Genomic DNA, 27,536 nt, shown 5'->3' on the forward strand with positions numbered 1-27,536 from the left:
TAAATACCAAGGTTTTTGTTTTATTTTATTTTCATTTTGTGAATCTCCCTTGGTATTGTGTTGTGTTAAATCATTTATTTTCTTTTATGTATGACTAAAAACCGTGTGACTCGATACGAGTATTCAAATACATAAAATATTTTTTTTTCAGTATAAAATTAATCCTAATTTAATCATCATAGAAAATTCACTAAGCAAACATTCTAGGATTATGGATCATTTGCATCGTTAAAAAATTACATAAAAAATTTTCATCATAATTTGTGTCATGAAAATACGACATTCAACATTATTCTCTTATGGGATCATTCACATTGCATCAAAAATTTTTATTCTAATTCATACCGTAAAAATGAGAATCCTTATCCAACACTAGTTTTACAAGATCATTCGCATGAAAAGAAAAAAAAAATCTGAATTCATGGACTGATCATCAAAATTTGATACTAGCAGGATTTGAGTAGTATATGTTATTTGTTGGGGGTGTTTAAGAGTTAAGACCTCATCGCTCATATCCATCCTGCTCTACACTCCACCAGCATGAGTCCCTACCAGCGTATGAAAGCGTCCTATCTATTGCTCACATGCCGAGAGATAGGCACATTAGACCCATCTCTTTTTGACCAACACCTCTATAATTGAAGAGAAGGCCACGCAAACCGACCCAAGCCGGCGTCGCAGTGACACACAGACTCTCTCTCTCTCTCTCCCTCCCCCTTTGCAGATAAACCAAACAACGAGCGGAAGCAATAATAATAACTCCCCCCCTCTGATTTTTGCAGCACACCCCTCATATGGAGGCGGCGAGCGCAAAGGAAGCTTCAAGAGGCATCCTCCACCACCCTTCGCCGCCGCCTCCCTCGATCTTCCGAAGGTAATCTTCTGCGACTGATCACTCTAACTGAGGCGCGCTAGGGTTAGGGTTTGGGCCAGGCCTCCTCTCGATCGGTGGCTGGGAGAGGATGGGGTCGGATCTGATCCTACTTAGTCGGCTATTCCCTCCCGTTTTTGGAGGGTTCCGGGGGGTTTATTAGCGGCGGATCCCGGAAGTTGTCGACTTTCTTTGTCTTTTGTTCCTGTTCGATTCCTCTTTCCTTGTTCTAGGGTTCGCTCTTTTGATCGTGAGTGATAGTGGATGATAGAAAGGGTCTTCCTTTTTGTTTTTTCGAAAGGGAGAAATTTGTTATAGTTTTTTTTTTAATTGGTGGTGGGATTTATAGGATGGAATTGTGAGGATTTCATGTGGTTGTGGATCTCGAATCTTGATAGATAGATAGGAGCCGAAGAGGAGAGAAGAGGTGATCGAGGGAAGAAGAGACGGAGAGGGGCGAGCGAGAGCACGCCATGGGGGAGTCCCTTCTTACTGCTCTCTCCATGGACCATCACCACCACCACCACCACCACCACCCCTCGACCCTTCTGTCCATGGACCCCAGCGGCGTTTCTCAGCCGTCACTCGCTGCAGCTTCCGCCCATGACGACTACGACCATGAGCTTCTGGGCCAGCAGCGCCCGCAGATCACCCTCTCCGGCCCTCCTGACATCAATCTTCCACTCGCCGGTGACCGCTCCCCTCCCCAACAGTCGTGGAACCCTGTCTCCTGCGACATGTTGGATGTCCGCCTCGGAACCCAGGTGTATGACGCTGACACCGCGCTCAACCTCCCCAAGGTTGGGATCATTCCTGCTGGGGGGCGCAAGTGTGCCAAGCGAGGGGATAGCATTTGGGGTGCATGGTTCTTCTTCAATTTCTATTTCAAGCCTGTGCTCTCTGAGAAGTTCAAGGGCAAGATCATCCATGATGCAAATGGCTTCTCGGGTTTCGATAAGTCCGACCTGTGTCCTGATGTGTTCCTTGTTCAGCATGACATGGAGAATATGTACATGTGGGTGTTCAAGGAGCGACCGGAGAATGCACTTGGAAAGATGCAGCTGCGGAGCTACATGAACGGGCACTCGCGTCTTGGGGAGCCTCAGTTCCCATTCAGCGTCGACAAGGGCTTTGCAAGGTCACATCGGATGCAGCGCAAGCAGTATAGGGGGCTGTCAAATCCACAGTGTGTCCATGGAATTGAGGTCGTGTGGTCACCAAACCTTTCTATGGTTTCCGAGGCGGATTGCAAGAAGTGGGTGGATCTTCTTGGGAGGGACCTGAATTTCTCGATTCCACCGGAGGCTAGTGATTATGGGTCATGGAGAAATCTTCCGAGCACTGATTTTGAGCTCGAAAGGCCACCACCTCCTTTAAAGAATATTTCTTACCTTAATTCGAGGAAATTGCTTAATGGCACAGGCCTTAATCTGTCAACACAACCATCTCATGCAGGTGGAGATTGTATGGACCTTTCACCAAAATGCAGCAAACGCAGGAAGGATTTTTTCCCCCACGGGACAGATGAGGACTGCTGCTTGAGTAACAACTCATACTGCCAAGATATGGAAATTCGCCCTGCTGAACCGTCATGGGTAAATGAGTTTACGGGTGTTATGAGGCATGCGTGTGGACCGGTGACTGCTGCGAAGACAATATATGAGGATGAAGAAGGGTATTTGATCATGGTTAGCTTGCCTTTCTCTGACCAGCAGAAGGTGAAAGTCTCTTGGAAAAACAATCTTACTCATGGAATAGTAAAGATATCATGTGTCAGTACTGCTCGGATGCCTTACATAAAAAGGCATGATAGAACCTTCAAGCTGACAGATCCTTCCCCGGAGCATTGTCCTCCAGGGGAATTTGTGAGGGAAATACCTCTTGCTACACGAATTCCTGAAGATGCCAATCTGGAAGCATACTACGATGAGACGGGAACTGTTTTGGAGATTATGATCCCTAAACATCGAGTTGGATCTGAGGAACATGAAGTTCATGTGTGCATGCGCCCTCCTCATCTTGGATCCAATGAACTTCTGTTATCTTGAATACGGTAATGTGGTGTGTAGTTGTGGCTATGGTCAGTTTCATTGTCTACTAACACGTTTATGATAAGAGGAACCGATGCATTAAAAGTTTATCCTTAGCATGCATGCGGCCTTCTGCAACTGGCTTTTGCTGATTGACTTGGTGCTGTCTTTTGTTTGTTTGGAAAATAAACTGGGATAAGACTGGAGCTGCAGGCATACAGTATATAAGAAAAGTGGTATCGTCTAATTATAACTTTGTGGACTTCTCACGTCTGGACTGGGGAATTAAGACAGATTATGAATTCTTCTGTTTCACTTTGCCCCTTACCTGATTATTTTGTGGGTAAAGCTCTGCTTTTGGGGCTCGTCAATGTGTTTACATCCAAGTCACACTAGTCTCCACAGAACATGTTGAGTCAAAAACTGTATAGTTATTTGTATTCGGTACTTTAAGGTGGTAGTATTATGATGTTGATTCATAAAGGAACTATCTTTTGTATTTTCTAATTCTGAAACTGTCAATAGTTTGGTATCATTTAACAGAAACTTTTCTAAGTGAAACCACTGAGTATCACTTTACAGTATGTTGCTTGTTTCCTTCTTGCGGTGTTCATAAGTTTGCCGTCGTCGTATTAACCTTGGTACATGGACATAGGTTTATGATTTGCAAAAAGATGCAATTACTGTTAATCAGATCTGAGAACTCTACAGCACTTGCTAGCTGGAGTTTTTCTGTCATTATGATATATGATGTTCAGTTGCTGCAGCTTTCTTTTTTTCCTGTAGAAGTATGCCAAACCGGTGCCTGTAATTTGTGTGCCTTTTTCCTGTACAAGTGTATCAAACCAGTGCCTGTAATTTGTATGCTTCTTTTTTTTTTGGGGTAACCTTCCTGACTATTGTTTGGTCACTTGAGATTTCTTTATAGTTTAATGTTTTTGTTAGAATTGCTTGTAGTAATGACATGACTTGTAGAGACATTTCATTGTCAAATGTGAGGTTACAATGAAACATTTGCATTCAGATCTTACCTATACTTTGTATTCCTTATTAACAAACGAAGGATCAAACAAGTGCAGAGCTTTGTTTTGTTGTGTTTGGAATCGAGATAACTTGTCGATATTTGGGACCCAACAGATGAGTATCACCACCATGTTTAGTAGGGTCTATTTTCTAACTGTTATACTCTATACAAGAAAGCTTCCTTTTAAATATGATTTGGTATTTATAGTGTGGAAATTAGGAATGAATATAATGTGCCAACTCTCAAAGAATTGCTAATATTGCCTTTAGTTAATACATTGATTTGTTACATGTGAAATGCAGATACATTAACATCAAAAGTAGAATGATGAATGTGCTGGTTTAATGGTATGGAGGATATCATGGTGGAGCCTGACTTTTCTGCTTCCAAGCAGAATCAATGATATTTAGAAAGTAATTGGCAAGATGGATCACTTTCTTCATTTGCCTAGGTATGTGATCTTTTATGGTACAAGCTTTTAGTGTCTGGTTATTGGAAATCTTTATATTGATTTAAGATCAATGTAGTTGTGCTAATAAAGGTAGAAACCATAATCTTTATTTCTTTTATGAGTTTGCCTTGGAAGCAAACTTATGATGCCATCATGATGAAAATTGATGAGAAAAAGAGGGAGAATGGTTACTAAATTCTTAATTATGATAGACCACATAGCAACTGAATGTGGCTCTGCAGGTGAGCAAATACAAGTTTCATAAGTGCATTGGGATGGCTTGCAGTATTATGATCCGAGTTTGCTGGTCACAGGCAAAGACTTGTGTGGTCTCATTTTGGTGACGCAGTCTGAGATAAGATGGCCACCGAAGCTTAAAGATGGTACACGAGCAAGAAGGTTTGATGACATTTGTACTACTGTATGTAGGTTGTTTGCCATTGCCGGCTCTCATCCTATTTCTCATGCTTTGCCGTTCCCTGTCTGCCGTCGTGGCGCTGTTGTTTGTTTGCTTTGGATTACAGCGATGATCGTCTCTCCCGCTAGGACTGAGATTTCGAGAAGACGAGTGCTTCAAGATTCGTGAAAGAAATCATACGACTAGCGTTTGTGATGAAATCTGTTAGGACGTTTAATCAATACCCTCAAACAGTTAATCTTTTTTGAGATTTTGAGAGGAAAAGCGCTTCAAGATTCGTGAAAGAAATCATACGGAGCCTTTGTGGATTAACTTTGTTAGGTCGTTTAGTCAATACCCTAAAACAAGTAATAATTTCTTTTTCCCAAAGGATAGGTAGTGAAAATTTACTCTCCTTTTTCATGAATTTTGTCATCAATCGTTGATATTTTTTCATGAATATATATATATATATATATATATATATATATATATATAGAGAGAGAGAGAGAGAGAGAGAGAGAGAGAGAGAGAGAGAGAGAGAGAGAGAGAGAGAGGTTGGCATTTAGATGCAACAACCCTTCCAACTCAGATACTAATAGAAGTAAGTGTATGACCATGGATCAACCATGTATATAATCAATTTATCGTAAGGATTTGGTCTAAGTGGATACAAAGTAGGTAGATTTGATGTAACAAATCCTCCCAATTCAATGGAATATATATATATATATAAGTTGGTAGAGGATGGGTATCTCGTGACCTACCTTCCTAATGCCTCATGCTCGCTCGCTCTCTCTCTCTCTCTCTCTCAACTTCTCTGCTATAAATGACTTGCTTCCCTCGAATACATCTGCTGTGTTCCTTTCTTCCTCTTAATCGCTCCCCCTAGCTCCTCAACCCAAAGGCTTGCTTTCATGGGAATATTCTCACTAGTGACAGGGTTACCAGGGCCAAGCGGCTTCGGATCGTCTTCCACAGCAGAGCAGGTGACCGAAGGCGTCGACGCATCCAACATCACCGTCATCATCACCGGTATGCTTCCTTCTCTCCATGATAAGCTTCCACTGGTTAACCTCATGCAGGAAATTGTCACGTCCACAGGCGGTGCAAGCGGCATCGGCGCAGAGACCGCAAGAGTCTTCGCACTTCGCGGTGCCCATGTCATCATTGCAGCCAGGAACATGGAGGCTGCCACTGATGCGAAGCAGCTTATCCTAAAGACCACTCCATCTGCCAGGGTGGATCTCTTAGAGCTCGATCTCAGCTCACTGAAGTCTGTGCGTGCCTTCTCGGACAAGTTCCTCTCCATGGATCTTCCCCTCAACATCTTAATGTACTCCCCGTCTTCGTATCATGAGTTACCCCTCGTAGCTTTGATGTTTCTGGCACTGACTTCGATTCCGCACTGTGCTTGTAGAAACAATGCCGGCGTCATGTTCTGCCCTCACCAGCTCTCTGAGGATGGAACAGAGATGCAGTTCGCTACAAATCACATAGGTGCTCTACATCTTTTCTCTCAAAGCTTATCACAGGGAAGTTTGAAATGCTTTGTTCCCTCAATCTTTTGCCATCAGGTCACTTTCAGCTGACGAATCTTCTTCTTGAGAAGATGAAAAGCACTGCGAGGAAGACAGGAATCGAAGGTCGCGTTGTGAACTTGTCGTCTGTGGCTCACATATACACCTATGAAGATGGAATTCGATTTAGTGAACTCAATGAAAAATATGGGTATGTTAATTGGTTATTAGAATAATCTTTTCGGAGACGACTGATTTGGTAAATGGACTGTTGTCAGGTACTCCAGCAAGAAGGCATATGGGCAATCTAAGCTGGCCAACATATTACACGCGAATGAGCTCTCCAGGCGTCTACAGGTACTGTGGCGATCAAATGTTCTTAAGCCTCCGCATTTGGTACTCCAAAAGCTGAGCAGAGCAATCTGCTGTGACAGGAAGAGGGAGCAAATGTTACAGTCAACTCTGTTCATCCAGGACTCATCATGACGAACCTGATGAGGCACACCTTGTTCCTGATGAGTATGTTCTTATACCAAGCTCTCGATCATGTCCTCCTCTTTCTCTGAGCCGTCCTGTTTGCTTGCAGGGATGCTAAAGATGGTCTCATACATCCTGTGGAAGAACGTGCCGCAGGTACGACCCCGCGGATCGCTGAAGCCATGTAGGGACCTGTGGCTGTGTGCTCACATCGTTATGTTTCGGCGGTGCAGGGAGCAGCTACGACTTGCTACGTTGCGCTACATCCGAGCGTGAAGGGCGTGTCGGGGAAGTACTTCGTCGACTGCAACGAGGCGAAGCCGAGCTCGTTGGCCGGAGACGAAACCCTTGCGAGGAGGCTGTGGGACTTCAGCGAGAAGCTGGTTAATGCCAAAAGTTGTGACCGTCGGTGATGAGAGATGCAAACAGAGTTTGCGGTCTTCAACTATTTCGTGGGACTATAAATGATGACAACGAGATTTAAATGTAGTATAGGATCACCAAATCAATATTTCAAGTGTATATCCTTGTAATTATAACTGTGTGGGTCTAATATATTAAATTAAAATAAATAAATAATATATAAATTCTTGAAAAAAAAAACTCGTAAGCTTGAGAACTTTTTATATAGCATCTCAATCTTTTTTTTTTAATTTTAAAGATTATCATTTTGTTCTTGTCGATCATTATATCCTGTCTAATATTATGATTCTTACGTTCAGGATATCATTAACACTAGAACGCTTTGTAAGTGAGTTAGCATATGTGCGTTTGTACCCATTAGTCTTATAGAAACCCTAAGATGATGTATTCATTAGTTGTGACGATAAACCTTCTACTTGAGGTTCAAGAAGGGACACTGATACCTTCGCCCTCCCCGACCTCCCTCTCTCCCTTTCTCCTCCTCGCTAATCTTCGTCGTCCGATGTTAAGACTTATGTTTGGTCATCAGTTTAACCCAAATCCTATTTTTCCCTTCAGTAATGTATTACAAAAAAATAAATAGAATAAAACCCTTCATTAATCCATTTTCAGTCACTTGCTTAAATTGCGGTTAATTCTGATACGGGGATGACAAACCCATGAGAGCGAGAGACGACAGGCGGCACGAGTTCGAGACACGAATCACGACGACTGCCGCTGCCGTCCAGCGCTGGCCCTCCTTTCCCGCCGCGATCCAACCACCCTCCTTCTAAGATGCGCCGGCGACCTCACCATGCGCCAGCTACTCCAACTCCACGCCCACCTCATCACCTCCCCTCCGCCCCCGGACGCCGTAGACCCCAACGTCGTCGCTGTCAAGCTCATCTGCGCCGCTGCCGCGCGCTCCAACCCCCGCCATGCCGCCCTCGTTTTCTCTGCTCTCTCCGCCCCCAACCTCGTCGCCTGGAACTCCCTCCTCCGGGCCCTTGCCCTCCACCACCTCCACCCCGTTGCCCTCCGCCATTTCCGTCGCCTCCTCGCCGCCGGCTCCCCCCTGCCCGACGAATTCACGTTCACCTCCGTCCTCAAGGCCTGCGCTGGCCTCCTTTCCAGGTCGGACGGGGAGATGGCCCACGCCCTCGTCCTGACGCGCGGCTTCGAATCCAACCTCTTCGTCCGCAACTCTCTCGTCGACATGTACTTTAAGTTCGGCCGGCCCGACGATGCACGACGCCTGTTCGATGAAATGATCACGAAGGACGTCGTTTCTTGGAACACTCTGGTCTCAGGGTATTGCTCTTGTGGTGACATCGCCATGGCGCGGAAGGTGTTTGATCGGATGCCTGAGAGGAGCATGGTCTCCTGGTCTGCGATGATTGCAGGCCATGCTCGGTCTGGCGACTTGGGCGCTGCTCGTGAGGTCTTTGATCGAGCAAATGAGAAGAGTGTTGGTTGCTGGAATGCCATGATCTCGGGGTACGCTCAGAACGAGAAGTTCTCGGAGGCCATTGCACTGTTCCGCAGGATGCTGCAAATCCCGATGGTGCAGCCCAATGAAGTTACACTTGTGTGTGTACTATCAGCCTGTGCCCACCTAGGTGCCCTTGATTTAGGAAGGTGGATCGATGGATTCATCAAGAGGAGAGCCATGGGATTGAGCCTCTTCTTGGGGAATGCACTATCGGACATGTATGCCAAGTGCGGGTGTGTAGCCGAGGCAAGATCAGTGTTCGACAAAATGGCAGAGAGGGATGTGGTGTCATGGAGTATAATCATCACTGCATCGGCCATGCATGGCCATGCCGATGATGCAATATCTGGTTTCCACAGAATGTTAGAGAGTGGCGTGAAGCCAAATGACATCACATTCATGGGCATTTTATCTGCTTGTACTCATGGTGGCCTAGTGGATGCAGGGCTTTGTTATTTTGACATGATGACTGAGGAGTTTGAGATCATCCCAAAGGTTGAACACTATGGCTGTGTGGTGGATCTTCTCAGCCGCGCTGGAAGGCTTGATGAAGCTGAGGACTTGATAAATTCAATGCAGGTGGCACCCAATGTCATCGTCTGGGGTGCTCTGCTGGGTGGTTGCAGGATCTACAAGGACATAAACCGAGGGGAACGAGTAGTTCAACACATACTGGAGTTAGACCCTGGGCACTCGGGCAGCTATGTGTATCTAGCAAACGTGTATGTTTCGATGGGAAGGTTGGAAGATGCAGCGAAGTTTAGATTAATGATGCGAGAGAAGAGGGTGGTGAAGACACCTGGTTGCAGTTGGATTGAGATAGACAACATGGTACATGAGTTCTTCATGGGCGATCGTTCGCATCCACAATCTGAAAAGATATATTCAATGATCAGTACATTGAGCTTAAGAATGAAGCTCGCAGGATATGTCCCCATCACATCCTTGGTTTCACAAAGCATAGATGAGGAGGAAAAGGAGAATGTGCTGTCGATGCACAGCGAGAAGTTAGCTGTAGCTTTTGGGCTCATCAGCACAAAGGATGGTACCACAATTCGAGTTGTGAAGAATTTGCGGGTTTGTAATGATTGCCATGAAGCCATGAAGGTCATCTCAAGAATTGTCTCACGGGAGATTGTTCTGCGTGATCGAAGTCGGTTCCACCATTTCAAGGAGGGTCAATGTTCTTGTAAAGACTACTGGTAGTGATCCTTAAAGACGGGGCAACAATTTTCCACTTTGAAAGAGGGAAGTCAATTGCTGTGCCAGAAAGTTAAAGATTGTTCCAAATTTTGATGCCTACAGATGTCTGCAAAGCCACATTTCACGTAGTGATGAAAGTGATTACTGACTTGATGAAGGGAGTGCCAATACGGTTGAAGGATCTTTGAGAACAGCCATGGAATGACTGGAGTTAGATCCTGGACATTAGGGCAGCTATTTATTGCTGGCACAAGTGTGACTTGGGTGTATACTTAATGCAAGCGGAAAGAGTCACCAAGATACCTCCTGGTCGCAATTAGATCAAGTTAAGATAAATGCGGCACATGAATTTGTACAGGGATCTATTTATATCTCATGAAAAATGATTAGTTCCCAATATGTTGGAAGTTCCTCAAAGCATAGGCAAGGGTAAAAAGAAGGAGTATGCTCGATTTGGCTGTGATGAGAAGATCGTGTGGAGTTCCGGCTCATCAGCATGACTGCTGAGAGATGGCTACCGAATTGAAACATGAAAGATGTGTCAATTTGTAGTAATGACTTTGACGGTTGACTCAGAAATTAGTCTAATTGGAGCCTTTTGGTTGAGATCAGCTTTCAGCATCCAAAGGAGAGGGAATCATCCTGCAAAACGTTACTGGTAATAATTTTAAAGATGGATCATCTGTTCTACCATCAGAAAAAGCAGAGGAACTTCTGTTATTGTAGAAGATGTTTAACCTCTGAAGTTACACATCCATCAGGCAGTTTGGCACATCTTTACTGCTGCTCCTACGACACAGCAATGAACTTAGTGCTCGATTTTGTGATGAGAAGATGGTGTAGATTTCCTGCTCATCAGCATGATTGCTGAGAGATGGTAACAGAGTTGAAACGTGAAAGATGTGTCAAGTTGTAGTAATCACTTTGAAGGTTGACTCGAAATTAATCTAATTGGAGCTTTTTGGTTGAGATCAGCTTTCAGCATCCGAGGGAGAGCGAATCATCCTGCAAAACATTACTGGTAATAATTTTAAAGATGGATAATCTGTTCTACCATCAGAAAAAGCAGGAACTTCTGTTATTGTGAAGATGTTTAACCTCTGACGTTACACATCCATCAGGCAGTTTGGCACATCTTTACTGCTGCTCCTACGACACAGCAACGATCTTAGTGGTGGTATCTTCGGCCTCCGTTCACATCACGCATGGAAGACCCATGACCGACTGGAATATTAAATTAAACTTTATGATTATTAGTATTTTAATTTAAAGTTTTAGTCAAGATAGGTATCATTATCATAATTGAAATCATAACTTCGTGACCAGAGATTGTAATATGAGCCTCTAGTTTTCAATTTTTTTATTTTTCCTCTATAATTTCTTGATCTTCATGAACTTTTGGAGAAAAATTGACGAGAAATGGTAATATGAGCCTTTAGTTTTCAAATTTCTTTGTTTTTCCTTGATAATTTCTTGATCTTCATGAACTTTTCAAGAAAATTTTCAACATGATATTGGTACAATTATTTTTCCTAATAGGATGGATTTATACATCAAATCTTATGGCATCTTACCATGGATGGTCATAACGTATTCGGATCGTTTATTATTTTTTTATTTATTTATACGTAGGTTTGGTAATATGTTTTATCTTGTTTTTATGTGTTATTGTTTAAAAACTATAAGCAAAAATAGTTTGCAAAGCTCTGGAGCAACCGTTCACTATAACAAATAAGATTGCCTCAAAATAGCTCAATTTTTGTTTGTCATGATCTATTTTCTATAGGTTGCGAGGTAAAGAAAAACATCAATCATCTCAGTATCTCAAAACCCTTTAGGTAGTACCTGGATGGTGATTTGGGATAGTATTGGGCATTGGTTGAATTCACAAGGTTTCACGTTAGGTATGGAGCGTTCAAGTTATTAGTAATGCTTTTCAGCTTAACCAATGCTTTAGCCATATTATGCACTCTCATGGACCAATTATGTAACGAATATCTGGACAAGTTTGTGATCGTCTACTTGGACGATATCATCGTTTACAGCTAAACACTTGACTAACATGTCAAGAACCTTCGAATAATTTTCAATGTTTTTAGGGATAACACTTTTTTCATAAAAATGGAGAAGTATTATTTTGCTCAAATAGAGATTTTATTCTTAGAATATCGAATTGACGAAGGTTCCATTCGAATAGATAAATCAAAGTTACAACATGTGGTGGAGTAGCAAACACCATAAAAGGTACTAGAGCTGAGATTCTTTCTTGATTTCATTAACTATTATTTGTGCTAATGTAGCTGTGCGCTCAAAGTGCACAACTCTATTGATGAAGTTGCTAAAGAAGGAGTAGCCTTACCGATGCTTAAACAAATATGAAGCGACATTCTAAGACCTAAAGGTTATTGTATTGAAAGAACCAATACTCAAATTGATGGACTATAGGAAGCATTTTAAAGTCTATACAGATACTTTAAACTTTGCTATTTGGGGAGTACTTATGCAGAAAGGTCAATTGGTGGCCTACGAGAGCCGCAAGCTCAACGAGATCGAACGGTGGTATCCAATGCACGAAAAGGAGATAATAGCGGTGGTTCACTGTCTACAAGTTTGGCAATACTATCTTCTCGAAATGCAATTTGTGCTAAGAATGAACAACATCGTATTGAGTTACTTATAAACTCAAAAGAAGTTCTCCCTAAAGCAAGCATGGTGGTAGAACTTCATGGCTGAATTTGATATGACAATGAAGTACGAGCCCAAAAGAGCAAATGTGATAGCCAATGCATTGAGTAGAAAAGTGGAGATGATAAATGCCATGCAATTGAAAGGTGGAGCCCAAACAAGTTATCTATATCTAACTTCCTTGTAGTAACCCTAATGCAACTAATCAAACAAGATAAGTTATAACGATTTTGGGTCCAAAAAGGACTCATCTACACCAAAAGAAGTAGAGTTTCATTTCCTTAAGTGGATAATATAAGACATGAACTTTTGAGAGTGTTATAGTTTCCTTTTGGCAGGACACTTGGGTATTCTCTAAACATTTACTCTTGTAAAGAGGGCATTCTATTGATCGGAAATGGGGACTAATATGGAAGAATATGTTCAAGCCACTTATTAATAAGATAAGGCAGAGCGACGAAAGTTGATGAGACTTTTGGAGTCGTTGCCTATACCAGAAAGGATGCAAGAGAGCATTTCCTTTGACTTCATATCTAGCTTACCGACAATAAGGGAGAGTCAAATCGATACTCGTGGTGATTGATCAATTTTCAAAATATATAACATTTATTATTTAACTCCTACACTACTCAACAAAAAAGGTGGTTAAATTGATGATGAAAAATGCGATTAAGTATTGAGAGGTCCCACACAATATTATTAGTGTTCGAGATGTGTGATTCTTAGGGTGATTATAGATTGAACTATTTAAATTACTGAGATCTAAGTTATTCTTTTTCACAAATCTCCACCGGATAACCAAACTATAAAAATTAAATTCACTCTTTTGAGCAATATCTTTAGCACAATGCGAGTGCCAACTAACGAGATTGAGTGAAGCTGTTTGACATAGTCTAATTCTCCTATAAGTTGCAATAGAGATCTATATCTAACAATAGCCCTTTCGAGATCATTATGGGATAGCAGTTGTTGATTTTTCAAACCTTAGCCATCAGTTATATCGGAAGTAGTCTGTCAGCATATCACTTTACTTTCATGGAGAAGATGACTAAAAGTTGAAGAAGTGGGTATATTTAAGAAGGTCTATAGGGGTTTAAAGTCAATGACTCTTTTGAATTATCAATAGGGTAAGCAATGTCTTCTACAAGTGTTATTGAAGCTCCAATCATAAAGTGCACAAGGAACTCGTGCAATGACCCTTCTGAATTATCAATAGGGTAAGCAATGTCTTCTACAAGTTGTTACTATCGATGTAGCTCAAAATTCATAATATCTTTCACGTAAATGACTTAAAAGCCTACCACTTAGACCGACAAGATATTTCTCGAAGCGTTCCAACTTGGCTACCATCGACTTTAGCCGCCTATAAAAAGTGAGTTGAAATCATTTTAGTAGATCGTAAGACAAAGCTACCCAACAAAGCAAAGCAGATCGAGTACTTGATAAAATGGTAAAAAATTCCCCAAACAAAAGCTAGTTGGAAGTCTGAAGGCACCTGACCACATGAAAAAACTGTCATCAAGGACTACTAGTAAGTGTCGACAAGGGTATTGACAGTTTAAATGGGAAAAAATGTCACAGACGGTTATTGCACACCCATAATGCCTTTGTCAATAGATTAATTGTCGTTTTAATCTTGTTTTTATATGTTTTTGCTTGAAAATTATAAACAAGAAAAGTTTACAACAGTATAGAGTTTGCAAGACTATAGAGTAACCACTAACTATAATTTTAAAAAGCCATAAAATGACATAGTTTCATGCGAGCCTAAAATTATGAAGAAAAATATCAGTTATCTTAACAACTCAGAACCCAGAACCCCTGGCATAAAATGACATAGTTTCATGCGAGCCTAAAATTATGAAAAAAAATATCAGTTATCTTAGCAACTCAGAACCCAGAACCCTGGCACCTAACTAGATGAAGATTTGAGATAGTGTTAGGTGTTAATTGAAATCACACGCTCGACACCCGATGAAAAGTTTTCTTCTTTTTCTCTTGTATACTAAGTGTTTATTGAATTGCTTATAAGACTATCATCTTCATGATACATCAAAACTTGTGTATCGCTCATATTTGAACTACTCAATTTGCTCTTTCCATATCATACCTAATCTTTTATGATCCGATAATGTAAAATAACAATGCCAATACTTTTGGAGTGCGTGAACAGATCAGACAGACACCCGTTTGGGTGCAAATCCACGGGCTTCTATGATTGCATTAGGAGAACTAATAAAATCAAGATATCATAAACATCTTAGTTTTACTATTAATCTTGAAGATACAAGAAATTTTTTTTTTTCAAAAAAGGACCGATCTATAGGCAAATCAGAAACATCAAGAACAGATTGTTCCAAGCAAACCGCAAATTGGTGAGACATTAAGGTCTCCAAAACATGGTCCATGACCAAACAACAACATAAAGGCCTCGGTTCTTAGTTCCTGGAACTCGAAATCACCGTGGCATTCTCGTGTTCAACCCACGACAACAGGAGATGCAACCAACGACAACCACAGGCAAAGAGAAAATGGAAACCAACCGATGCATGCTTGCACTTGACATGCTTATTTATCTACAATCATCAGCAATATCTTGTGCGAAACATTACGGTGGCGAAGGCCTCTCATGTAGCCTCCGCCATAGATATATGCACTTTAGTAAGCGCCTCCCTCAAGAAGGTGTTCCCGCACTTGGAATCTTGCTTACTGACTGCATACTTCAAGACTTCCATGCTGGAATTGTCATATCCATTCGGCGGGGACATATCCCCAGTGCTTTGTGACCTGAAAAATATAGTGATTTAAATCTTAATTTCAAGAGCATTGATGCATAAATTCATGCCAAAGTTGTCATCATCTACCAAATGTAATCAAGAATTAACCTCATATCCACAGATTCAGCCATATTGCCTGCGCTGCTCCTGTTTGTACTCCTCCTCTCGGTATTGCTTCCCCGTGCCGATTTGCCCTTGTGCTTGTGTTTATTGCCATCTTTTTTCTTTGCTCGGGGGCGTTGGTGATGGCTCTTCTTTACAGTGTGCGACACTGTGGTGCACGGTGGATCATAAACCTCGGGGGCCCATTTTACACGTAACTGCACATTCGAAGGTGATCCATTCTTCGCACGGCTTCCCTTTACGGCAGAAATGAGTTTTGAAGGAGCCTGGAAAAACACAGTTCAATCAATATAATTAGGAAGTACTTCTACACGAAACATTATCATCATATGAAATCTTTTAAAGTGAACCTCATCCTAGAAGGCATCAACCAGAAAAGTAGGAATTTATATAACCAAGACAGCATTGTTTGAAATTGTATGTAGCGCCATCACTTGCATCTAACGCCAATCCTAATGAGACTACTACCAGCAGAACATTCCATAAATACATGAACAATCATATTTGCATGCATAGAGTATCTTCTCCTGGGACCAACAAGGAACCCAGTCCAAAAGGAAAAAAGTAATGACCTTTATCATCATAAAGAATTCTCTGCTAATATTTTCACCATATGAAAGTAAATTTCCTCAATATGATTGCTCCCTAGGAGCAATTTGTTCTTCAGTGCAATATTCAGGATGTAATGGCAGCAATAAATTGGCAAGTTTAGTAATGATACATCATCAAGAATGCTTGCATAGACTAGGACCAACTGATACTCAAATTATTTAAACAAAAGAGACTCACAGGGAGAGAAACTGAACGTGCATATGTAGGATTATTAGGTGCAGAAGAACACTCTTGTTGAAAAGCACTGCACGGCATCCCACAACCACCATCTATAGAGAGATCAACAGGGTCCACCTCCACTGAGGAAGGAAATGTTGCAGATTTAGTCAAGGCTTTCTGTTTCTTCACATCCGACGAAGCAAAATGATGTAACTCTTGGTAACTCTCAAGATGCTTTGCTTCGAGTACTTTCTCATCTGAGGTTGCATTATCAGATAACTGTGCTTGAAGATCACCAACAGGCAGAACCAAAGAAGGAGCAACATCAGCCTCTTGAACTGTTAACACATCATTTTCGCTAATAAAAGGATCACTCGGGGTCCCCTGCAATGTAAGCCTATCAGTTTCTTCTTTATTCCAGCAAACACACACTTTGTTTTCTACATTTGATTTCCCGTGGCTAAGGCCATAGACATATAAGCCACAACTAGTATCTCCAAGAGGTGTATCAGCATTACAGACACTGTCCATCCAGCTGCTATTGTATCAAAAGCTGACAAAGAGTTCATATTAATGGTTTCACCATATGTATATTTTATATCAAGAACAATAGAACTACTACAAGAAATTGGCAGGAATATTATGCTACACAAGTTTATTTGCTAAACATGAAGCATGGTGTAATGTACATACATTAACTCTCTGTTCAAGACTACAAAAACTCATATAACTACTATTCAGTGCAAAATTGATTTTTGCTTGGAAGAGATCAATATAATATAATTACATTTACTCATAGAAGCTCCAACACTCAAACCTCAATCAAATAACAGAACCAACCCTCACCTAATCGAGAAGATGCAATGAGCAACCTCAGAATAAACTGAAACATGTCAGAAATAAAATCCAGTAAAAGAAAGCAAATAATGTTTCTGTTAACCAAAAAAAAAGGAGTACATGGCGTTGATCAAAATCAGGCAACCACAAGACAGAGGCTTGTGACCGAATCATACTTCTTGTGTCTAGAACATCAAATTTACAACACATAGGACCATAATTTTACATGAACATAGCAAACTAGGATTTTAGAAAAAAACACAAATGACATTTAGTTTTGGTTGGTAACTCTGAGTTTCTTTGTCATGCACTAAATTATACAGGCAGTTTAGGCTGGACTTGGTCCAAACATTTGGCACAATGATCTGGGAGTTTCATTTGAACAACCCAAAATCCATTGTGCTTATTGTTTATCCTTTTCTGGCAACAGTTTATCATGAAAGTAAAGCTCAATCTTGTCCAAGTAGGAGAAACATGTGAACATTCTGTACTCAAAATGTATCTACTTACCACGCAACCTGACAGGATTTAGGCACACATGCTGACTAAAGTAAACAAGCATGTGAGAGAAATATCATAATTAAAAAATTAGACTGGTTTTAAACGCTCTCAGTCATAAAAAAAATCACTATATCATAGATATATTCACCAGACTGGGAAAACAGTATATTTAATCTATACTTCTCACTAACAAGATATCCAGAAATCACCTAGTAAGATAAACCAAAATCAAAGTTGAGTAAACTAACACATTTTGGAAAAAAAAAAAAACTGTAATAATAATATTGAAAAAGTTTATTTATCAACATCTTCATGTCTAATAAATGTACAAAGAGTAATTCATAACATGCATATGCACATATAATCAGTCACCTTATCCATCCCGGGATTTGCATCATCAAGTTTGATGTACTGATATCACAAAAGACCTTTCTTGAAGAATTAAGGGCAAGTTAGCAATGACTCTTCACACAATTTTTATCTTGGGCAACAAAACAACTCCAGTTGTTTAGTGTATCTGTGCATATTCTTAATAAACGAATACTAATAGACCCATGATGAACCATTGGACCACTGGAGGCCCCAGTGCAGTGACCCAGATCATTAAGTCGATCTCCTGTCCGAGGCTGGATAGAACACTTCCTCTTGAGAAGGTAACCTAACAGTTATTTTTCACATTCAACAGGACAGATATGCTACATACTATTTTTAAACATCACTGATCTTTCATATTCAATATATTTCATTAAAAAATGTATTGATTTTAGTGAAAAAAGATGTAAATATCAAAAATTATTCCTATTCAAGATATTTGACTAAATCTAGCTGTATGCTAAATACGACTATGACTAGCACACAAACATATCCAAGAATCAATTGTACTGGGAGCATCCTAATAAAGGACAGTTTAAACCAAAATAAAGGCAACATTCCAGTTGAAATAGCTGTCTCTTTGTAATTTATTTAAGTTAATGCCAAATAAACAAATGGCCAGTGGAAGATTAGCAAAAGAAAATAAACAAACAAAGTTTCATGCACATGCACCTTCCCTTTGTTGTGGAAAAACAGTGTGAGAAGTGAGTGTGTGTGTGTGTGTGTGTGTGTGAGAGAGAGAGAGAGAGAGAGAGAGAGAGAGAGAGACAGAGAGAGAGAGAGGTTGGGGGGGTGGGGTGGAGGAAGACAGTTTAATCAACATCATGAACCAGCTTGCTGAACATATCTTTTTACCTGTTGTCATGAAACAAATGTTTGCTAATTCCATTTTATTTTTATTTAGTTCTACAATAAGCAAGTCAACCAAATTCTTGGTAACAAAGTAATCATGAACAGATGCCTACTCAGTTTCAATATGCACCAACTACTTACCTGGATGCTGCACTCAGAAAGGCGACATTTTGCGTTTTGCCTCAAGGAAAAACGCATGTGAGAGACATTCGTTATAGAGAAAACAGAAACGGCCTAAACAACATACCTCAAATGGAGTGAACATAACTACAAGATAATTACATCAGTGCTAACAGAGTCTGACACCAAAGAGCTAAAATTGAACGATAAAATGAAGCCTGCCGATCATATATACCAAACAACAGCAACGAGGACAGATCATCTGCCGCGGGAAATACAAATAACCCGTAAACAATACAAAAGAAGAAAGATCAGGAGAATATCATCAGTTACCTCAGCCAAGTTAAGAATCCAGACCCGGTCAAACGCTCCTCCAAGTCAGGATTCGTCGCCGACAACCAGTATAGGAAACGATCCAAGATATGAAAGAAAACCCTTCCAAATCAAGCAAAAGGAAGACACCGAAAACGAAGAGAGCCAGGAAAGCAGAGAACAATGACCCTTAATCGACCGCGACGTCGCACTCGGACCCTACTATTGACTCAAATTACCGCGACGACTCCACTTCTCGAGCTGTTTAAGGCGATGAGAGCAGGAACCACCGTTGAACGAAGTAGCCGATGGGATCATGGCGGCGCGGCGATGGAGAAGCCCTCCAAGCACCGAAGGCATGGTCGATGCCCGCGGAGGGAAGCAACACTCGATCGAGATCCGACGAGCCCTAATTCGACGGCACCCGATCCAAATTAGCCCATTCAACGACAGACTGAAGCCGAAGGGATGGAAGACAATTGGGGCAAACTTTGTTATCTTGATCGACGGAAGGGAGCTTTTATGGCAGGCTTAGCGTCCCGGTCAAGACCACCGGCAAAATGGGGGATCAGCTGTTACGTCTGACCGACACGTAGCGTTTCGGCTAAGACGAGGAATAGTAATAGGCAATCCTGGAGGCCGAAGTCTTACACGTGTACGTTGCACCGTGGTGGCTTCTGCCTCGAACGGGTGTTTTCTCGGCCGTTGGTTTCTTGATGTGCGGCGGAGGTAAGACACGCAGAGAATTCAGATATTTTGGGATGGTGGTAACGTTTGACGAATCGAGATGGAACAGCGTCCGGATGCGAGGACGAATCCGGACCGACCACAGGAGATGGAGTGATAAGTCGCGGTGGGCCCCATCTGACGCTGCAGGATGAGGGCCGATAACAGCTCTTCTCCTCCTCCTTTGCCCCCTCAGCTGACTCTGAGATCAAGCAAAGCTTCGCGTATGTATCGGCGTCGATACCATGCTTCACTTAAAGTCTTACTTGGGGTGGCTGTTCTCACCGTGGCAACACGAAGCTTCTAAAAGTGGTCGCGCACCGCCGACTCGATCATCTCGAGCAATTTGGGCTTAGAGTGAAGTAGAGCTACAAAATAAGAACGAGGAAAGAAAAGATCGGTCTTTTAGCAGCCTTCTTGGGCGCCCGACTTGGGTTCCTCGGAGGCATCGTCCGTCTTCTTCGGCAGCAACACCTGGTTGATGTCGGGGAGCACTCCGCCGTGGGCAATGGTCACGTCCGCCAGAAGATCCCAGTGAAGACGAGAAGTCGAAGCTTCATGAATCCACTCATCTATCACATGAAACGCGAGACCGACGCGTTGGGCGTAGCGGCCGTCCGGGAACTGGATGCCGTCCTTGACGGACCGGGAGACACGCTTCTTCATCGGACTGCCGCCCCTCCTCCCACCAGCTCCCTTCTTTACTTTACGTATATGGTCGATCTCATATGTTGATCTATAAACTGATACACTGAGCTCTAAATCAAGCCTTCTTCACTTGCGTTAATGACTGAATCCTAGGATTAGGTTAGCAGGCTTATCTTGACCTTTGAACTCTTATCTGTTCATCAACTATCTATGACTTTGCAGAGCAGAAAACGTAGTTGACGCGGAAAGAGATTCAGACCACGTTTCCAGACCAGCAGCAGTGCGTTGTATGCATCGAAGAGTAGCGTCTTTGACGTAGGGGACAACACATCAACGTCGTGCATGCATGAGGCTGACGAGACTTACGATCTCGTCTTCAGAAGCTTTGTATGTGAAACGATGGAAAGGTTTTAGTTCAGTGCATGTTGTTATGTTCGTGAGGTCGTGCGACACACATCCAATTCCATGGCGTGTTCTGCTCTTGCATGAAAAGAGTGGCAGTGTGAATCCCGGTTAGGGAGGCAGAGGAGAACACAGCGGGAAAAGTCGCAGGCAAAGAACACATGCAACATTGCGTGTCTCTCAGTCATCACCAAAGAAACATTACACAGCAAAGTAAATGAAAGAAGCATAAAGATTCTATTAAAGATTGAGTCTGCTTACAATAACATTAGATGTATCTTTTATGCTATCTGTAAGCCATTCATAAACCCAATTAAAAGGCGGAACAGCAAATTTTACCTTTACATATCTCCGCATGACAACGAGTCATATATATGTGGCCATTAACAGTCAGCGAAAGCAAGCACCCGCCGTGGCTGAGTCCATGGTGGACTGATCTCAAACCCAAAGATCTTCTACCGGCAGTCGCGCTCGCCCTCGGACGGTGGCGCGTTCAGATCCAACCACAAGGCCTTCTCCTCGCGCGGCTTCTTCTCTTGGAGGCAGGAGCCCTGCGGAAAGCTGTTGGCCGTCGCCCTGTGTCTCCGCATGTGACCGCCCAAGGCCTGGCCGATGGCGAACTCGAGCCCGCAGACGGAGCACTCATGGACCCTCGCCCTTGCGAGTTCCTCGCGCCCGTTCCCGGCGAGCCGCGGCTTCTTGTGGCTGGCCCGGTGGCCTCCGAGAGCTTGGAAGGACGGGAACCGGCGGTTGCAGGTCTTGCACTCGAAAACTCTGTCTGCAGGGGATGTGCGCGCCGAGACGTCGACGATCTCCTCTCCGTCGCAGCCGCCGAAAGAGAGGAGAATAAGGACATTAGCCACGTTCATGCTCTCCGTCTCTCCTTCCTCCCCTTCTGTATATCTCTTCATATCTGGTTCTACTACTGTTCTCAGATGGAAGAAGGGAAAACAAGCAGTCGCTACTTATAGGCTCTACGAAGACGAACTCTTTCCCGTATGTAAGCGCTGACTATAGCAATTAAATAGGGAACACGTAACGATGAGATGGTGATGACAGCAGCATGGGAGACGTCTCTGTCCTGCGGAGTTAGATGGACGAGAGTGACGGCCAGCTAAGGAGACAACAAGCCAATTGGAGAACATAAGATTCGATTTGAACTACCATTACAATAGGAAGAAATATATGATTCATGACTCTTTCACTGAATTGAAATCTGGAACATGATCTATTGAGTGACATGATTGTTATGAAGCCATGCTTACCGCTCAGACTACAAGGGTTTAGCAGTCGGACATGAGAGAGAGAGAGAGAGAGAGATCAGACTGTGGACTTGATGTCAAAAGCAAACCAATGCACGCGACATCAAGCAGCTGGATATTAATGCCACGCCTAATCATGCTCAAAACCATCTAAAGATGTTTCTCGTGTTTGACATTGCGCCATTCCAATTATGATCCATATATACTGCACAATGACGACACACAATGGCATCAACCATGGAATCACAACGGTCGAACAAATGTCTCCTCTTCTCCATTAACCAATGAGATGGTTCCTTGCACTCGTGGGCTTCTCAATGCTTACACTACGGAAGAGGAAAAGATTCATCGCAGACTAAACGAACAGATTAAATGAATGGTTAAAGTCTTTTTATATTACAACCAGCTGGCAGATGCTGAAGCAGCTTCAGTTCACTGCTGCTGATGCATGTTGCTTTCTATTGGTACGACGACTCGGTCACCATCAAGCAAGTCTCTCTGCATTGATTCATTGCATCTCATCACAGGAAGTGCTGCAGGTGTCATTGAACAGCATCAGAGTAAATGCGCTTTCTCCCATTAAAGCACAATTTGACAACTTAGTCAACGGCAGCTGAGAAGGTTTCAAAAGCCAGGATGGAGAGGGAGAGAGAGGTTGGACAAGATAAATCTGTAGATGACATGACTGGAGGAATACATATGTGTGTGTAGGGAGGAGAAGCTCTGCACAACTTTGCTACTCTGAATTCTGTATTAAATAGGGGAATGTCAGCAGGGCCATATGGTGAGGAACAGATATTTCACATGAAGAATATGGTGTTACTCTCTTCCGATTCCTCGCCAACCAGCAGTAGGTAGCTAATCTTGGATGCTACCGTCCATCTGTGTCTTGATTCGTCATTCTTAATGCCTTCTATAATACAGTAATATCTGCTAAAAGGTTAAGAATGTGATCGAGATTCCAACATCACAAAATCGTATTGTTCATGTAAAATATGAGACATTTAGGTTTTGACTAAAAAATAAATAAAATGTTAAATAATAATTAAAAAAAGTGAAGTTTAGAAAAAAAAAATTGAAGATGCCTAAATGTTGCCTTAAGGCGAAATCTCGTATGTACATGTGAAATTATATCAAGATTTTCATCCTAAGATTCAATTTATATTATCGATCGTATGAATACGATCCCGAAGTGATTTGATTAGCTTGTTGGAAATCAAATAATAAAAATATATTTAAATTTAAAATTATATTATTTTATGAATTGTTGATTGTCTCAAAAGTCAAAGGACATATCTTTTCATATATAACCATCAAATTATAATATTAAAATCATTTCATTTATATCTTTTTTTTTTATGACAAAAGTCATTTCATTTATATATTTATGAAGACTATCATTATGTATTATATATTTTTTTTAATTTTTTGTTTAGCATCCATGATAAGAGTAAACATATAATCATAAATCATGCATTTAAATAATTGGCATACATACTCAAAATTTCAACAACAAATATGTCAACAAACGTGTAAACAAATTCATATATACCAATATGATATAAAAGTCACCCACATTTATAATGAAATTTAATATATCAAGAAAGTATATTACATGATATGCTTTGCTAATATGCATAACATTATTTCATAATGCATGATATATATATTTTTTAAATCTTGTAACAAGACTTTGATAGACATAAAAAATTATTAAAGTCCCCACAATTCTAGAAAAATTTAACATCATGAAATTAACATAAAACTCATGATATGCATTGCAAATGATATTTTTAACATTTTTCATGATTTTACAAATGCATAATATTTATCATATTTTCATATGTGTATGTGTATGATAATTTGTCATGAAAAATATTTATTTATTTTTATAGACCATGGTTCCCCACATTTCAAAGGGTTATTGTTAGAAAAATATTATAATCTCAATGCCATGCATCAATAATAATTATATAATTAAGAATATTGCATGACATCTGTTTCGCGAACCTTGGGCCGGGTGGCTGACACGGGTTGGTCCGACTGGCAACGTCTAGGATTATCCTAAGGGTGAAGATCTCGATTGTCAACCCAGTGATTAACTTAAGTATTCGAATAGAAATACTCTTGACATAATTTTACGATCTGTAATGTAGAACGAGATTGACATGAGACTAACAAGTGATTTTCAACTCAAACAATTAATTTTTTTAATATATAATTAATAATTTAATTGTCCTCTTTTATTTGAGATCATATATGACTTAAATTTATGTTTATAATTTATATTAAGAATAAATCATTTTAGACTGTGATTGTTCGAGGTTCATGAAGAATATATTTATAATTTATATTATTATTAAATAATTTTTTAAATAAATTGATTGTTATATCCCCAGTTAAATATTATATATCTTCTTTTTTATAGATTTTTAAGAGACCATAACAAATTTCGAAGATGCTGATAATTTATGAGCGGATAATAAAGATGTTGTACGAATTAAAAAAAATCAACTAAATCCGTAACAAAATTTTAATATTAATGAATATTAAATTAAATATTAATTTAATTAAAAAAATAATATTAATTTCATCAAGAAACTTAAATTTATTTATAGATTAAACGCTATCATTTGCCTAAGTTGAAGATTTAACTTAACCAACAACAAGCCGGAGAGCTAAACACCTAAAGAGAAAGAGACGGTGGTCACAGAGCAACAACGCGGTCGACCAATTCCATGTTCCTCGATGCAAACAAAAGAAACAAGTCATGCAAGCAAGCACATTACTTTTCCTAGAATTCCTCTCCGGTTGGCGTAACTACGTGCCTTCATCGGCACGGCAAACGAAAGCATTCACAGACATGAGACGAATGCTCCTCGGTTGCAGCCCATGTCTTCTTTTTAGGCCGATGCCCATCGTTTCTTTCTCATTCTTCTTCGTACGGTCGCTTCAGAGTCGTCCATTACTCCTCGTGGGGTTCGTCCTCGATCCGCGCGCACACGCGCGAGATGGGGACGGTAACTTCTCGCCGCTCCGTGGGGTTCGTCCTCTTCCTGGGGATGCATTTGGCACGTACGCCCTCGATTTCCTTCTCCGTCGGCTCCAGTTTCGAGCTCCTGATCGCACGTTTCGACAGCATTACATGCCGATTCAAAGAGATGTTGTTGAGGTGACGCAAGCTTTTACCTGCACGCGTTGTAGGAGGAGGACCTCTTCAGGGCGAGGAGCTCGGCGCGGCCATCGCTCGCCTTCTTCTTCGTCTCGATCAGGCTCCCGCTGAAGTACTCCTTGTCCTCCAGCCTGATCCCCGCGAAGCCATTGCTCGCCATCAAGCCGTCCGCCTCCAGATCGGACCCTCCACGGGGCGCCGCCCTCTCCTTGCACTGCGACGCCGGCTGCGTTGGCGGGGACAGCGAGAGCCCCTGCTGGTCCTTCACGTTGATGGAGCCGCAGGAGAGTAGGTGCATCAGCACCGCTGACGCCCGCATCCGCCCGCTCGCGTATCTCCCCACCGTCCGGTCGTGGTCCTCCGTCCCGACCGCCGCGCGCCCGTCCGCTTTGATCAGCGTCTCCAGGGTCTCCGGGCTCGACGACGACGGAGGCGGCGAGATCTCATCGCTATCCAGCTCCGTGATCTCAGCTCGGCCCCCGGCATCCCTCGTGGAAGCGGCCCGCCGTCTGATCCTCCGGTCGTCCGTCTGCGTCGACGCGTCCGCCGCCATGAGGCCGCCGGTCTGGGCCGGCACGGCGGTCTTGTAGACCTTGTATTCGTTGATGTCGAAGGAGCCCCAAGGCGCCTTTTTCCTACTGATCTGCAAGATTTCGGGGTCTTCATCGACGGATTTGCGGATCGACAGGGTCTTCTCGGAGGCAATGGTGTCCTGGGAGCTGGGAGAGGAGATGATCTGAGGGAGCTCCGACCCCTTGAGGACGTACTCATGGCCGTGCGCCGGGTGGATCAGATCGCCCTCGGAGAGATCGTGCCACACGAATCCGTTCTTGTAGCTCCTGCAACATCCCAAATCATCCAATGAGAAGAAGAAATTCCAAGAAAAGGGGGCCAAAGTCGTGGAAGAGAATGGCGCAACGGTACCGCTTGGAAGACCAAGAGTAGAGATCGGCTATTCCCTTGCCTCTCAGGAAGTTGAGACGATCGATCACATCTGTCGACGAGAGACGAGACGTCAACAAACAAGAGAACACCAAGAACAGGAAAGAAATTGGGTTTGTGGGAGATTTGGGATATACCTCTGAGGTAGAGACCGTCGCCGGTGGAGAGGGTGACCTCCATGAAGTGGGGGTGCTCCAGCTGGCCATTCCTGGAGAGGTAGTACACCACAGGGACCTTCTTCGGCTTCGGCTCCTTCCACACTTTGGTCCTCTCGGGACTCGTCTCCCGGTCCCTCCACTGCCGCATTGTCTCCATCCTCCCTCGCGAGGAAGCCACCGCCATCGCTGCTCCTAATGCAAATGTAACAGCACGAAGAGGATTCAGAGGTCGAACGCGAGAGGGAGTAACGAAGAAGAAGGGAAGAGTGACCCTTTTATAAGCATTTGGGTCGTGCACCTGTCGGGAGTTCGGAGAACAGAGCTTCGGTTGCAGTGAGCAGGAAGGAAGGGGAAGGGGAAGGAAAGGAAGAGGTATTATAAGCAGGAAGAGGGTGCGAAGGGAATAAGGATCTCGTGCACCACCGTCTCCTCTCCACCTTTCCCTTGCCCAAAACGAGGCACGAGGCGACTTCAACGGCAGCAGCGAGAAGCATCAGTTTGGAAGGAGCCGCCGCGACCACCGCGCATAAAGGCGGACGTCACTCCCTCCCTTTGACCATGGCCTTCCGTCCATTGAATTCTGCGGCCACCATTAAACTAGAAGACACTGCTGCCGCTTCAGCTCCGCGCCAGTTGGCACGTCGAAGCCTGCGATGGCGCTGATGGAGAGTCGGCACCGGTCTTCGGACGCTACTCATGTGGTCAATAGAGGGTCACATTGATACACACGGGGAGGAGAAGCCGATTGGAAAAAGGACCGGTCGGTAGTCAACGATGTCGGCTATGGGTCCAAGAAGTCGTCGCTGCTTGTCGGCGTCTCCATCTCTCACCTCTTCTTTCCCCCTGCGACACCGTTGACCGCACGTGGAAGGCCATCAACGACTGGCCCGACATACGTGCAACTATCCTTCGCTGCTTTGCATCCATATGCATGCAGGTGAAGTTTAAATAATAGAGTTGGAAACTGTAGAAATTATATGAGAGTGAAAATAATAGAATATATACTTAA

The 27,536-nt window shown here is 42.5% G+C and overlaps 7 protein-coding genes across 11 annotated transcripts; 3 read left to right on the forward strand and 4 right to left on the reverse strand.

Annotated features, from left to right (window-relative positions):
• Window positions 1-873: 873 nt before the first annotated feature.
• Window positions 874-4,366, forward strand: LOC103972310 (uncharacterized). The gene is made up of 2 exons (XM_018820592.2): window positions 874-2,924; window positions 4,228-4,366. Exon 1 carries the CDS (start codon window positions 1,345-1,347, stop codon window positions 2,917-2,919), a length of 1,575 nt encoding a protein of 524 aa, XP_018676137.2. The 5' UTR covers window positions 874-1,344; the 3' UTR covers window positions 2,920-2,924; window positions 4,228-4,366.
• On the forward strand, window positions 4,240-7,303 carry LOC103972312 (short-chain dehydrogenase TIC 32 B, chloroplastic). Of its 4 annotated transcripts, none has more exons than XM_065173730.1 (10): window positions 4,240-4,376; window positions 4,691-4,775; window positions 5,716-5,808; window positions 5,878-6,109; window positions 6,194-6,273; window positions 6,351-6,504; window positions 6,572-6,650; window positions 6,728-6,812; window positions 6,880-6,926; window positions 7,004-7,303. In XM_065173730.1, the coding sequence occupies exons 2-10, from the start codon at window positions 4,757-4,759 to the stop codon at window positions 7,181-7,183; spliced, it is 969 nt and encodes a 322-aa protein (XP_065029802.1). In that variant the 5' UTR covers window positions 4,240-4,376; window positions 4,691-4,756; the 3' UTR covers window positions 7,184-7,303. The 4 variants fall into 4 exon arrangements, with proteins under 4 accessions (XP_065029802.1, XP_065029803.1, XP_018676138.2 ...); XM_065173731.1 differs by having other exon boundaries at window positions 5,725-5,808; XM_018820593.2 differs by lacking the exons at window positions 4,240-4,376; window positions 4,691-4,775 and having other exon boundaries at window positions 5,351-5,808; window positions 6,581-6,650.
• A 416-nt stretch (window positions 7,304-7,719) lies between these two features.
• Window positions 7,720-11,244, forward strand: LOC135652674 (pentatricopeptide repeat-containing protein At1g08070, chloroplastic-like). Its single transcript, XM_065173800.1, has one exon. It carries the CDS (start codon window positions 7,987-7,989, stop codon window positions 9,868-9,870), a length of 1,884 nt encoding a protein of 627 aa, XP_065029872.1. The 5' UTR covers window positions 7,720-7,986; the 3' UTR covers window positions 9,871-11,244.
• A 3,659-nt stretch (window positions 11,245-14,903) lies between these two features.
• On the reverse strand, window positions 14,904-19,710 carry LOC103972315 (uncharacterized). Its single transcript, XM_009386613.3, has 4 exons — window positions 19,239-19,710; window positions 16,242-16,776; window positions 15,438-15,718; window positions 14,904-15,339 (listed from the first exon to the last, which is right to left on the reverse strand). Exons 2-4 carry the CDS (start codon window positions 16,752-16,754, stop codon window positions 15,180-15,182), a joined length of 954 nt encoding a protein of 317 aa, XP_009384888.2. The 5' UTR covers window positions 16,755-16,776; window positions 19,239-19,710; the 3' UTR covers window positions 14,904-15,179.
• Window positions 19,711-20,348: 638 nt separating this feature from the next.
• On the reverse strand, window positions 20,349-20,609 carry LOC135653025 (probable histone H2A.6). The gene has a single exon (XM_065174434.1). The coding sequence runs from the start codon at window positions 20,607-20,609 to the stop codon at window positions 20,349-20,351; it is 261 nt and encodes an 86-aa protein (XP_065030506.1).
• Window positions 20,610-21,347: 738 nt separating this feature from the next.
• Window positions 21,348-21,995, reverse strand: LOC103972316 (zinc finger protein ZAT11-like). Its single transcript, XM_009386614.3, has one exon. The coding sequence runs from the start codon at window positions 21,902-21,904 to the stop codon at window positions 21,449-21,451; it is 456 nt and encodes a 151-aa protein (XP_009384889.2). The 5' UTR covers window positions 21,905-21,995; the 3' UTR covers window positions 21,348-21,448.
• A 2,972-nt stretch (window positions 21,996-24,967) lies between these two features.
• LOC103972317 (protein SOSEKI 5) lies at window positions 24,968-27,408 on the reverse strand. Of its 2 annotated transcripts, none has more exons than XM_009386615.3 (5): window positions 26,826-27,408; window positions 26,507-26,719; window positions 26,352-26,421; window positions 25,445-26,266; window positions 24,968-25,374 (listed from the first exon to the last, which is right to left on the reverse strand). In XM_009386615.3, exons 1-5 carry the CDS (start codon window positions 27,019-27,021, stop codon window positions 25,221-25,223), a joined length of 1,455 nt encoding a protein of 484 aa, XP_009384890.2. In that variant the 5' UTR covers window positions 27,022-27,408; the 3' UTR covers window positions 24,968-25,220. The 2 variants fall into 2 exon arrangements, with proteins under 2 accessions (XP_009384890.2, XP_018675671.2); XM_018820126.2 differs by having other exon boundaries at window positions 26,507-26,713; window positions 26,826-27,205.
• Window positions 27,409-27,536: the final 128 nt, after the last annotated feature.

This window comes from Musa acuminata, chromosome BXJ3-11 (assembly GCF_036884655.1).
Source record: "Musa acuminata AAA Group cultivar baxijiao chromosome BXJ3-11, Cavendish_Baxijiao_AAA, whole genome shotgun sequence".
NCBI lineage: Eukaryota > Viridiplantae > Streptophyta > Magnoliopsida > Zingiberales > Musaceae > Musa > Musa acuminata.

Bases quoted from the DNA above. Each gene is read 5' to 3' on its own strand.
- LOC103972316 (XM_009386614.3), bottom strand. From the start codon at position 21,904: ATGAAGAGATATACAGAAGGGGAGGAAGGAGAGACGGAGAGCATGAAC.
- LOC135652674 (XM_065173800.1), top strand. From the start codon at position 7,987: ATGCGCCAGCTACTCCAACTCCACGCCCACCTCATCACCTCCCCTCCG.
- LOC103972312 (XM_009386609.3), top strand. From the start codon at position 5,691: ATGGGAATATTCTCACTAGTGACAGGGTTACCAGGGCCAAGCGGCTTC. The intron at 5,809-5,877 runs GTATGCTTCCTT...TCACGTCCACAG, and splicing joins CATCACCGTCATCATCACCG to GCGGTGCAAGCGGCATCGGC. The intron at 6,927-7,003 runs GTACGACCCCGC...TCGGCGGTGCAG, and splicing joins TGTGGAAGAACGTGCCGCAG to GGAGCAGCTACGACTTGCTA.
- LOC103972310 (XM_018820592.2), top strand. From the start codon at position 1,345: ATGGGGGAGTCCCTTCTTACTGCTCTCTCCATGGACCATCACCACCAC.
- LOC103972315 (XM_009386613.3), bottom strand. From the start codon at position 16,754: ATGGACAGTGTCTGTAATGCTGATACACCTCTTGGAGATACTAGTTGT. The intron at 15,719-16,241 runs GTGAGTCTCTTT...GTGTTTTTCCAG, and splicing joins CACGTTCAGTTTCTCTCCCT to GCTCCTTCAAAACTCATTTC. The intron at 15,340-15,437 runs GTTAATTCTTGA...TATATTTTTCAG, and splicing joins GCTGAATCTGTGGATATGAG to GTCACAAAGCACTGGGGATA.
- LOC103972317 (XM_009386615.3), bottom strand. From the start codon at position 27,021: ATGCTTCTCGCTGCTGCCGTTGAAGTCGCCTCGTGCCTCGTTTTGGGC. The intron at 26,720-26,825 runs GTGCACGACCCA...CATTTGCATTAG, and splicing joins GTTCTCCGAACTCCCGACAG to GAGCAGCGATGGCGGTGGCT. The intron at 26,422-26,506 runs GTATATCCCAAA...TCTCGTCGACAG, and splicing joins CGACGGTCTCTACCTCAGAG to ATGTGATCGATCGTCTCAAC.
- LOC135653025 (XM_065174434.1), bottom strand. From the start codon at position 20,609: ATGAAGAAGCGTGTCTCCCGGTCCGTCAAGGACGGCATCCAGTTCCCG.